This window comes from Ailuropoda melanoleuca, chromosome 16 (assembly GCF_002007445.2).
Source record: "Ailuropoda melanoleuca isolate Jingjing chromosome 16, ASM200744v2, whole genome shotgun sequence".
NCBI lineage: Eukaryota > Metazoa > Chordata > Mammalia > Carnivora > Ursidae > Ailuropoda > Ailuropoda melanoleuca.
In genome coordinates, this window is record NC_048233.1 from 76,207,889 (window position 1) to 76,220,403 (window position 12,515).

At 41.7% G+C, this 12,515-nt stretch overlaps 1 protein-coding gene across 1 annotated transcript; it reads left to right on the forward strand.

Moving 5' to 3' along the window:
- The first annotated feature begins 428 nt into the window (after nt 1-428).
- LOC100475108 (olfactory receptor 4S1) lies at nt 429-1,358 on the forward strand. Its single transcript, XM_002930385.4, has one exon. It carries the CDS (start codon nt 429-431, stop codon nt 1,356-1,358), a length of 930 nt encoding a protein of 309 aa, XP_002930431.1.
- Nucleotides 1,359-12,515: the final 11,157 nt, after the last annotated feature.

Here is a 12,515-nt window from a genome sequence, read left to right on the forward strand (position 1 = left end):
AATAAATCTTTGTCTGAATTCTGTGAGCTGCTCTAGCAAATTAATCAAACCCAAGGAGTGCGATCATTGGAATCTTGCTCTATAGCCATGAGGTCAGAAGCACAGGTGATAACCTGGGTGGCAACTGGCATTTGAAGTGCGGGGCAGCGGCCAGTCTTGTAGGCCTGAACTCTTAATCTGGGGCATCTGAAACTATCTCCAGGTACGTAGTGTCAGAATTGAGTTGAACTGTAGGACACTCATGTGGTTTCTGAGAATTGCTTGTAGGTGTGGGGATCTCTTCTCCCTCAATTGCAGTTTGGTGTTAGAACCCTTATGAGACCTGAATACCATTTTCTGATTCCCTGGACTTGGGAAACTTTCTTATATCACACAATTTGTGTCCTTGCAGAGGTAACTACTTTGTTGGTGCTCAGGGGAGAGAAGCCATGGGAGTCAAGAATAACGTGACTGAATTTGTGTTGTTCGGCCTCTTCCAGAGTAAGGAAATGCAGCATGTGTGCTTTGTAGTCTTCTCCCTCTTCCATGTGCTCACTGTCCTGGGGAACCTTCTGGTCATCATCACCATCAATGCCAGCAAGACCCTCAATGCTCCCATGTATTTCTTCCTCAGCCACCTGTCTTTTGCCGACATGTGCTATCCATCAGCTACAACACCGAAGATGATTGCTGACACTTTCATGGAGCACAAGACCATCTCCTTCAATGGCTGCATGACCCAGCTCTTCTCTGCCCACTTCTTTGGTGGCACTGAGATCTTTCTCCTGACAGCCATGGCCTATGACCGCTATGTGGCGATCTGTAGGCCCCTGCACTACATGACCATCATGGATTGGTGGAAGTGTGGCTTGCTGGCTGGGGCCTCCTGGGTGGCTGGCTTCCTGCATTCCATCCTACAGACCCTTCTCACAGTCCAGCTGCCCTTTTGTGGGCCTAATGAGATTGACAACTTCTTCTGTGATGTTCATCCCTTGCTGAAGCTGGCCTGTGCAGACACTTATGTTGTGGGGCTCATTGTGGTGGCCAACAGTGGCATGATCTCTTTGGTGTCCTTTATCATCCTTATCATCTCCTATGTGGTCATCTTACTGAACCTGAGAAGCCGGTCATCTGAGGGCCGGCGCAAGGCTCTGTCCACATGTGGCTCACACATCATCACTGTCCTTTTGGTCCTTGTGCCCCCCATGTTCATGTACATTCGTCCCTCCACCACCCTGGCTGCTGACAAGCTTGTCATCCTCTTTAACATTGTCATGCCACCTTTGCTGAACCCTCTGATCTACACGTTGAGGAACAATGAGGTGAAAAATGCCATGAGGAAACTGTTTGGAGTAGAGGGGAGCATGGGGGAGAAGTGACAGTCCAGGGAATCTCAACCAGCCTGGAACTTGGGAAATCTCCCATTTTGTAGCATCTCCAAATTAATGCTTGTAATGACAAATGTATAATAACAATAATAATCCCACATACTCCTTCAACCCTTCGTTCATTAAATATTGAGTGTCTGCAATGAGTGAGGCACTGGGGATGCAAATAAGAGCAAGATGTACTCTCTACCCTCAAGGGGGTCACAGTCCAGGAGGTTCTTAGTATGATACTTAAGGGCTCATGCAGGAAGCGTCTGAGGTCTACAAATGAGAGAACGTCTAGGAAGGTTGAGTATCTCATCGACACCGTGCATAATAGCACTAGATAATTCCTTTATTGTGGTTAGCACAGTGCTCAATGACATTTATTCTCTCATGGTTTTCAAGGCACTTTACTCGTAGTCCTTCATTTCAAGCTCTCAGCAGGCAAGTGAATAAATAAGTGTGGAGAGGTTACAGGATTTACCCAAAGGCACCAAATAAGTCCTGAGCTAGGTGGAGACCAGAATCCAGGTCCCCTAAGTTGGCTTTCAGGGCTCTCCCCACCTCAGAACTCCTCCATGAAGATTGTGTGAAAATTAATAAGGGGAGACCTCACTAAAATGGAGTCAGGAGGCCGGCAAGTGTGGGGGGTCCTCTTGCCCGATCTACCACCGTCCTGAAATGCAGAGCCCACAGGAAAAGACCATCTTGCATGCCAACATTGATGTGGGAAACCAAGGCAGAAGGAAACATAGATAATATAAATGTCCCTATAACCTGCGACTCTTTGACAAATACTTGAGGCAGGTGGAGTATAGTTCCTCCAGGAAGCTCCCAACTGTTTTAATGCCTTGCTAGAGGGAAAAATAACTGTGGTGGGAAGATAGAAGGCCTCTGGTATTCTGTGAGTCTTGTTTAGCATATGAAAATACTTTTGTAACTTCCCTTATCTTACTTCCCCCATCCCCAAAGTATATATTCAGTTTCCCCTCACAATCCTGGGGCAGCAAGCCGCAGCAGCTCTTTCTGCCCATGGGTCTTGTTCACCTGCTTTTCTAAAATCACTTTTTTTTTTTTTGCACCAGAGACGTCTCAGGAATTCTTTCTTAGCCAGCGGCTGCAGACCCCAATAACACGACTCCAAACACACATCACTACTACTTCCCTATCCCAGAAGGAGGAGAAAGGCTTTCCCTCTCCCGTGGCAGCAGCCCAGCCAATGAAAGAGGCCACAGCTCAGCCAATGAAAAGACACTATGCTTAGAACTGCCAGTTGACTCTAATGAACTTTGTGTTTATAATAGCCGCCCCACCCCTTCCTCTATAAAAGAGTTTTTAAGTCCGGTTGCAATTATCTGCTCCATAGGAGTTAACCCACTTTTGCTAGCAAGAGAACTGGCAGTTATTTTCAAGGTTAACAACTGAGTGAGTGGACACTGAGTAGGATAGACCAGGACGTTCTCATGGACCAAGGACTGGTGGCGACCTTGGGGATGGACAGTACACCCAGGAAGAGCTAAGTTGTCAGCACTTCTCTCCCTCCAGCAGAGCAGGGACTGTGGTCTCCATGAATCCCCCTCTGTCTTCCTTCATTTTTTCTGCTAGAGGGAGCCAAGTCTATGCAGGGTGGAAATAGGAGAGCTGCACTGAATGTCTTGCTTACTTAATGTTGGTTTGCAAATGGGCCCTTGTAAATGGAGGGCAGCGAGAGATGGAAGAAAGAGGCAGGCCGCTCCAGATCAGTTGGTGGCAGGTTTAATGAGCGAGGGACGTTAGACATGAGGCTGCCTTGAGTGGCATCCAGGCCAGTAGATCTGTGCACCTGCCGTGAGAATCTTAAAAAGTTTACACGGAGGCCATAACTGGGTTCAGTCCAGATGGTATCACTAACTCTCTCAAGGTGAGTGCTTGGAAGTGGCCGAGGCTGTGGGAAGGTGGGCAGAGCGAACATTCCAAGGAGGGGTGGTGGTGGGAAGCCTCCACTTGCCTGGATCTAGCTGGAGGGCCAACCAGTGGCCATGACCTCTCAATGACCCCCTCCTCCTCAACCATTAACCATTCATGGGTCATTCACCCCTTGGGGCGTCAATTTCCATGTTTATCAGTAAAGACAGTAACACTACCAGCTGGGAAGGTTGCTTGGTCACGTCCTGTGTCAGGGTCTCCTGTGCAGGTGGCTGCCACACTCTTTCTTTAGGCCATTGTCTTCTCTTCTTTTTTGTCTACCTATTCCCCCCACTGTGTTCCTGCCCTTCTTCTAAAATGCTTAATACCTTAATACTCTTCCTAAACACCAGATGGATTCCTTCACTCCTCAAATGTTTATTGATGGCCTAGCTTGTGGTGAGTATGCTCTTTTGTTTTTATCCATCTGCGTTTGTGTTTATTCGGTGCAGGACACTCAGCCCTTCCTCAGAGAGGTGGCTGAACTTGGGGAACAAAAAAAGGCCACTGATATGAGAGTGTGGACTAGGGTGGAGCCTGGGGCGGGGTGCGGGTGTACGTGAGATATTGGCCCCCAGCCTTGACTGCGCACCTCTGACCCCCTATTTCCAGTAGGCTGCAAGCGCAGTGAAGGTGTCCACGAGGAACAGGTCTTGGTTTTTCTTCTACCTCCAGCCCCTCTTCCTTTCTGCCCTGTGTCCTTCCTATGGAGGGAGGTCGAGAGACCAATTGCTCCACCTGGCTGAGAAGGTGGGGGGGGGGAGGGAGGGGAAGGAGGAGGGAGCCCTTGCACTCCTGAAGCTTCTATTTACATGTGGGATGAAAGTTACTGAATTCTTCCGGGATGCCAGACTATTGTAAGTGTGTTTAGTGAGTCTTTGTCTCTGGACGGTGAACTTTGCAAGCGTTCCTCGGTTTTGTTTTCTCCCTCAGATGGGATGGGATGGCTGTGGCTGACAGGAGCCAGGTGTTTCCCTCCTACCAGGTTAGTTTCTGGTAAAACCCCAGCAGGCTAGGTGCTGGTTAACTAGTTTCTCCTGAGTGCAGGCCTTGGGAAGAACAGGTGTCCTGGTACTTTTAAGAATGGTTCCTTTTCTGCAACTGCTGGAAGCACAAGAAGATTTTTCTCTGATATTTACTGTGGGAACCTGGTTGAACTCCTGTAGGTCAATCTCACGATATTGTGGACAATGATTTCTACCTGTGAGTCTCTGCTCTGGGAAGCTGCGACCCCTGTCTTCTCCCCAGTCTTGGAGGGCAGTGGTTTGCCCTGTGTCCTCCCCCTTGTTGGATCCAAGAGGAGTTGTTGACTTTTCAGCCTGTTCAGCTTTTTTTACCTAGGATGGAGTGATGACCTCCAAGCCCCTGAAGTGGGAACTGAACTGGAGTCTCTGTGGTTTGACTGTATTAACCCCTTGCATCTTTGCAACAACCTCATGAAGTAGGAATAACCATCAGGAGAAATGTGCTCGGGATTGGGTGAGGGTAGTGTTGAAAAAAATGTTTTGTTCTGTTGGATGCCGAACACAAATGCAAATGTAAATTTTGACTATGAGGATAATAGTAAGACAGTAATTGACACTTCAAAAACGCAACATTCTGAGTTTTCATACATCAGCGTAATCTGTGTTGAATAAATCACCTTCCTTTAAAAGTCCTTGGAACAATGTGGGAACCTGTATGGCTATTCAGGTGTGAAGATAAATGGAAGCAGAAAGAGATGGGCTAAATTACTTATATAGAGTCACGTACAAGGACTTCTAATTGCTAGTTTAGTGCTCTTTCTACTGCTGCCTTCACGTAATATTTTAAAATAAAGTGGTGTGTGTTTTATGTGTGTGCAGGTACATGCATATATGTTCACACAGGTGGGGACAGGTATATAGGAGCTTATACAAGGACGTGTATAAACGTGGGTCCGTAGTTACTGGAGGAGATTCGCTATGCCAGGTAAAATTTAAAGTTTGGATTCTAAGTGCTTATGTGTACTGGTATTATTCCCTTGGCTTCTTGAAATCCTGTTCTCTTCTATGAGAAAATCCAAGCACTTACGTAATAAAATTCTGAGCACAGAGGTGAATGGAAAGTGATGATTTAGTGATCTTATTATCTCCCTTAACTCCTGTTTGTAGGAGTTTGTCCAACTCTGGGAACCATTTTAGGGTGTGGGGTCACAGGGGTGCTGGGGTGTTACGACAAGGGGGTGTTACTGCTCATGCTGAGGTGGGGAAAGAGGAGAAAATTGGGGTTGGAGGGAGCAGATGGTGGATTTCAGGAGATAGAAGTCCATCTGCATTTCAGTTGGGAGTGTGCCGTGTGAGAACCTGGCTCCGAGAGAAGAGGCCACTGTGTGACACCGTGGGGCACTAGATGGAGAGCCCAGAAACTAGGTTCTATGTGTGGGGTGATCTCTGTATCCCTCCGTGTTCTCAGGCTTCCATTTCCTGACACACACAAATAAAGAGATTGGCTTGAATCCTTACGGACCTTCATCTCTGATGTCCTATGAATCTATCTGATTAGGTTATGAGACTATACACTAAATGTGGGTCAGTCTTTTTTTTCTTCTTGAATTTTATCTTTTGTTTCCTTAGGATCAATTTTGGGAGATATTATAAAAAGAAAACATTTCATATATTTTTCCATAGATTTATGGACTTGACACAATTATTGCCAAGAGAAGAAACATCAAATTAAGGAGATCTAATTGTTTTCCAGTACTCCTCTTCCCTCAGTGAAACCCTGTTTTAATGTTCCCACTTCAGATATTCTGGAAGTTGTAAATAGATAAAGCTCATTGGCTGGACACTCAGCCACTCACATTTAGGCTTTCTTTAAACTCTCTTTAATAACTTTTATTTTCTCAGCTGTCATTCACCCTCCAGTACTGAGTTTCCTATTTGTCGTGGTTTTGGGGAGGGGAGTATGAGCTCCTTCTTGGAGGTTGAAAGTATCCGGAGTGAAGGCAGCAAAGGAAATTGGGCTAGAGGTTAGATACTTCTCCACCCCTGCCCTGCGGCTCCTATCTTTCACGAAAGTAATTTTTTCTTATAAACTTTTAAAAATCTTTGATACAAAGGAATACATGATATAAAATATGTATTTTTTTATTTTATTTTTTATTTTTTAAATATTTTGGGGCGCCTGGGTGGCACAGCGGTTAAGCGTCTGCCTTCAGCTCAGGGCGTGATCCCGGCATTATGGGATCGAGCCCCACATCAGGCTCCTCCGCTGTGAGCCTGCTTCTTCCTCTCCCACTCTCCCTGCTTGTGTTCCCTCTCTCGCTGGCTGTCTCTATCTCTGTCAAATAAATANAAAAAATCTTTGATACAAAGGAATACATGATATAAAATATGTATTTTTTATTTTATTTTTTATTTTTTAAAGATTTAATTTATTTGTCAGAGAGAAAATGTGAGCACAAGCAGGGGGAGGAGGAGAGGGAGAAGCGGACTCCCCACTGAGCAGGGAGCCCAATGTGGGACTCGATCCCAGGACCCTGGGTTTGTNGTGTTTAAAAAAAAAGATTTAATTTATTTGTCAGAGAGAAAATGTGAGCACAAGCAGGGGGAGGAGGAGAGGGAGAAGCGGACTTCCCACTGAGCAGGGAGCCCAATGTGGGACTCGATCCCAGGACCCTGGGTTTGTGATCTGAGCTGAAGGCAGATGCTTAACTGACTGAGCCACTCAGAGGTCCCTAAAATATGTATGTTATAAACATAATTATTTAGTGGACATCCATGAATTTAATACCCAACACAAGAACTAAAACATTCCCACATTTGTATTGTATTTGTAAATTTCCATTATTGTTAGTGCTTTGTGTGCCTTAAGAAATAGTTTCTTAAGTCAAGGTAAGGATGATATTAATTAATATTTTATTCCAAAAATTTAAAGTTGTGCCTTTTTCAAAAGTTTTTAAAAAGGGTTTTATTTATTAGAGAGAGAGAGAGAGAGAGAGCGTGCGCACACACAAGAGGGGAGAGGGAGAAGCAGGCTTCCTGCCGAGCAAGGAACCCGATGTGGGGCTTGATCCCAGGACCCTGGGATCATGACCTGGGCTGAGAGCAGATGTTTAACACTGTGCCACCCAAGTGCCCCAAAATTGTGCCTTTTCATTTAATTTCTTGTTTTATTTAAAATTGATGATTAGGCATTGTGGAGGAAAGGATTCAATTTTATTTTTTCCCATGTGGAAAACCAGATATTCCATCATTTATTGAATAGACCTTTTCTCCATTCATCTACATATACGTCATCTTCTGACATAGATCAAATTTCTATATTTGCCTGAGTCTGTTTCTGGGCCAACCCTACACTTTCTTAATTACTATAGTTTATGTTTTGATATCTAGCAGGGCAAGTTTCTGTAACTTGTTCTTTTTTAAAAAGAATATCTTGTCTGTTTTGAGTCCTTTTATCTTCTAGACAATTTTAAATCTACATTGTCAAATTCCACAAAATAACTTCTTGGGATTTTGTTTGGAATTGTATCTATAAATCACTTTGGGAAGAACTTACATTACATTCACAAGTATGGGATAATTCTGATTTGGTTATGTGTTGCTGTAAACAAAGTCCTCTGGAAAATCTAAAGGCATAGAGTTCTGTGACTAATAAGTGGCGTATTAAACATTTGTTCCCAGGGAAACTGTAAAGGGAGTAAAGGAAGCAGGACAGAGAGAAATAGAAACAAGGATGCAGCTTCAGGTGAATTCCAGCAGAGGGTCCCTTAGACTGATTTTGCAGGAGAACTCTGGTGTGTAAATTATACCTGGAGTTTGATTAGAAGTAAGTAGAAGTAAGTGGAGGGGGGTGGGGGAATGGGATAGGCTGGTGATGGGTAGTAAGGAGGGCATGTATTGCATGGTGCACTGGGTGTTATATGCAACTAATGAATCATGGAACTTTACATCAAAAACCAGGGATGTACTGTATGGTGACTAACATAATATAATAAAAAAATATTATTTTTTTTTTAAAAAGAAGTAAGTGGAGTTTTAGACATTAGCGAAGGCTTTCTGTGGGGTTGGTTGGGGCATAAATTCCCAGACACTTTTGTGTGTCTGCTATATAGAGAAAATCGACCTCCAGCACAAGGGCAATATGGGCAACTGTTGGCAGTGAAAGTACATAAAGGTTGTGGGTTAAAAAAAAAGGGCTAGAAAGAGATATGGACAAGGATAGGGACAGACCTTGACATTCTTTGCCATGTTCTTCTTTATTTTGGTGTTTTAATGTTTTAAATCAAGTTGGTAGATTTCTGCATCCAGCTCCTTGGATTAGATGTATTCTTTGGAACCTTATGGCTTTGCTGCTATTGTAAATAACGTTTTTATTTTTTCCAGATTTATTTACATATAGCTTACATATAACATTGTGTAAATTTAAGGCATACAAGGTGTTGGTTTGATACATTTATATATTGCAAATAGATTACCATCATAGCATTAGCCAAAACCTCCACCCTGTCATATACTTGCCATTTCCTGTTTGTGTAAGGACATTTAAGATTTACTCTTAGCAACTTTCAAGTATATAAAACAGTATTATTAAGCGTATCAACATACTCTGCATTCGATCTCTAGAGTTTGTTAATCTTATAACTGAAAGTTTGTTCCCTTTGACAAATATCTCCCCATTTCCTTGATTCCCCAGCCCCTCATACCCACTACTGTGCTGTTTCTGAGGTTTTTTTTTTAGATTTACGTGTAAGTGGTATGATACATTATTTGTCTTCCACTGTTTGACTCATTTCACTTAGCATAATGTCCTTAAGGACAACCCACGTTGATGAAATAACAAGATTTCATTCTTTCTCGTGGCTGAGTAATATCCCATTGTTTAATATGTAACGCATCTTCTTCATGCATTCATCTGTTAACAGCCATTAGACGGATTCCGTATCTTGGCTATTACGAATAATGCTGCAATAAACATGGGAGTGCAGATATCTCCCTGATACGCTGTTTTCCTTTCTTTGGATGAATACCTAGAAGGAGGAATGCTGGTTCATATAGTACTTCTATTTTTAATTTTTTTTTGAGGAAAGTTCAACTGTNGAGGAACATTCAACTGTTTTCCATAGTGGCCTGTACCAATTTACAGTTCTGCCAACAGTGCACAAAGATTCTCTTTACATCCTTGCCAACACTTGTTATTTCTTGTCTTTTTGATAATAGTCAGGGGTGAGGACATAGCTCTTTGTGGTTTTGATTTGCGTTTCTTCAGTGATCAGTGATGTTGAGCACCTGTTTATGTACCTGTTGACTATTTGTATGTCTTCTTTGGAAAACTATTCATTTCTCTGTTCAACTATTATTTATTTATTTATTTATTTATATTTTGCTATTTAGCTATTGAGTTGAATGAGTTCTTTATATATTTTGGATACCAACCCTTTATCAGGTGTAGGATTTATAAGTGTTTTCTCTAATTCTATAGGTTGTTTTTTCATTTTTTTGGTTTCCTTTACTGTGCATAAGATTTTAGTTTGATATTTCCCACTTGTTTATTTTTGCTTTTTTGTCTTTGCTTGTTTTTTTTTTTTTTGTTTTTTTTGTTTTTGTGTGTGTGTGTGTGTGTGTGTGTGTGTGTCAGATCAAAAACATTGCCAAGACCTATGTCAAGGAGTATTCTCCTAAGTTTTCCTTAGGATTTTTATGGTTTCAAGTCTTATGTTTAAGTCTTTAATCCATTTGAGTTGTTATATGTGTATGATAGGAAGGGGCCCAGTTTCATTCATTTTCTATGTGGCTGTCCAGATTTCCAAGCACCATTTATTGAGGGAGACTGTCCTATCTCCCTTGTATATTCTTGGTGTCTTGTCATAAATTTAATACCATGTATACATGAGTTTATTCCTGGGTTCTCCAATCTGTTCCATTGATCTATGTGTCTATACTGAAGTTTGAAATAAAAATGATTCTTCCGGCTTTGTTCTTCCTGAAGATTTTTTTGGCTGTAGAGGGTTTATTTGTTTCCATACAAATTTTAGGACTGATTTGTATATTTCTGTGCAAAATGTCATTGCAGTTATGATGGGGATTGCATTGAATTTGTAGATTAATTTGAGTAGTATGGATATTTTAATATTTATTGTTTCAATCTATGAGAGTGGAATATCTTCTCATTTATGTGTGTCTCCAATGTTTTTCATCGATGTCTTATAGTTTTCAGTGCGTAGATTTTCACCGACTTGGTTAAAATTATTCTTAAGTATTGTAGTCTTTTGGATGCAATCATAGATGGGATTTTTCCTTAATTTCTCTTTCAGATAGTTCCATTATTAATGTATAGATGCACAATTGAGTTTTGTATATTTTGTATCTTGCAACTTTACTGAATTTATTTATTAGTTCTAACAGTTGGCTGTTATTTTTTTCCATACAAATTTTGGGACTGTTTTTTATATTTCTTTGCAAAATGCCATTGGAATTATGATAGGGATTGCATTGAATCTGTAGATTGCTTTGGGTAGTATGGACTAAGTTAACAAGATTTAATGAGCATGCGTTATATGTCAGACATTAATAGAGGGTGAGGTACTAGGATCTAAGTGACTTATACGTGTATCTATTAGATTCATTCAATATTAGAATTGGAATTAGAATTGGAAGATATGATGGGGATAATCCAGCTGAACTCTGTCATCATATATAGAAGCAGAACCAGGAAAGAGTGAGAAGTGGAGAGGTGAATGATATGTTCAAATTAGGTAGGTAGTCATTTATGACCAGGGCTAGTGCTCAGCTGTCCTGGCCCCCGTCCAGTCCTTGCTTTCCTTTCTATTCATTCTCCTTTTCATTCTCAGTAGTTCTGTCTGGAAAAAAGTTCTTCTTTATGTCCTTCATTCAACTTTCTTCTCTTTATTATTCTTTATATTCTCTTTTATACCTAATTATTTGTTGCAAAAACTTTACAAAAATCTCACTAAACTAAATGAAGCAGATTTTGAACCTTTCCTAATCATAGTTTATTTGGCAATGTTTCACCCAAGAGAAAAGAAATTCCATGGGGGAAGTTGTTCCCTTGATCATAGTGTGTGTGGCTTACATAGTTCAAGGATCTAAGCATTTAATCAGAACCCTTGGACTCTGTGGGTAGGTATGTTTTCTACATAAAAAACCAGCCTCTTAAATTCTCTGAGTTTGCTGATTTTTGTGGCTTTTGTTTATTTCTTAGGTATTATCCAAATATCAACCCAGATCCAGATCTTCTGAACTTTCCTCTTCTGTGATTCATCTTAGATGCCATCTATTTATTTTCTAAAAGCTCCTGGAACATGGTGTTTTCTTGTTGGGAGCAAGACCTGATTTTCACAGTAGCAGCAACCATCCGGCATGTTCAGATGGTAGCTTAGTAGTTGTTAAAAGAGCACTGATCTCTGAGTGAGTAGCTTGGCAAGTATCTGGTGTGTGGCTTTGGGAAGCAGTGAACCTCTCAGCTTCTGTCACTTCACTGTGAATAAAGGAAGTTAGAGCAAAAGGTCTGTAAATATTTTCAGCAGCGCTCTCATGGGCTTAGTTGAGTGTGACCTGGGCTTCGCTCTTTGGGACCTTCAGTGAAAAATCAGCTGGGTGGGGAATATTCGCCAAAGCACCTTACTTGTCCAGGGACCAGGATCCCCAGAGAGGAATCCAGTGCTCCAACCTATCTTAGTTTCCCCAACCAGATCTTCACTTGAGAACGATCTATTCCAACAATGACTACCTTCATGCTGAATTGGAGGCACCTGAGTATGTTTGAGGTCCATCTAACCTAATTCCCTGTTCTAAGGTGGAACAAAACCTCACCAGATTTTCTGATCTAAAGGTAGGTGATGTGGCTGGAAAGAAGGTACAAAGTCAGCCATAGGATGTTGAGGGAAGATAATTCCTTTCTTTAAGCCACAGGTTTTCATTTGTAAATAAGGTGGTTTGGTTTGGAGAAATTTTGGGGAGTGTGGGTAGGGGATGAGGCTATGAATCAAATTTATTCATTTTTTTAAATTTAAATTCAATTAGCCAACATATAGTACATCATTAGTTTCTNTCAGATTTTCTGATCTAAAGGTAGGTGATGTGGCTGGAAAGAAGGTACAAAGTCAGCCATAGGATGTTGAGGGAAGATAATTCCTTTCTTTAAGCCACAGGTTTTCATTTGTAAATAAGGTGGTTTGGTTTGGAGAAATTTTGGGGAGTGTGGGTAGGGGATGAGGCTATGAATCAAATTTATTCATTT

Excerpts from the sequence above, each read along its gene's own strand:
- LOC100475108 (XM_002930385.4), top strand. The coding sequence starts at position 429 with ATGGGAGTCAAGAATAACGTGACTGAATTTGTGTTGTTCGGCCTCTTC.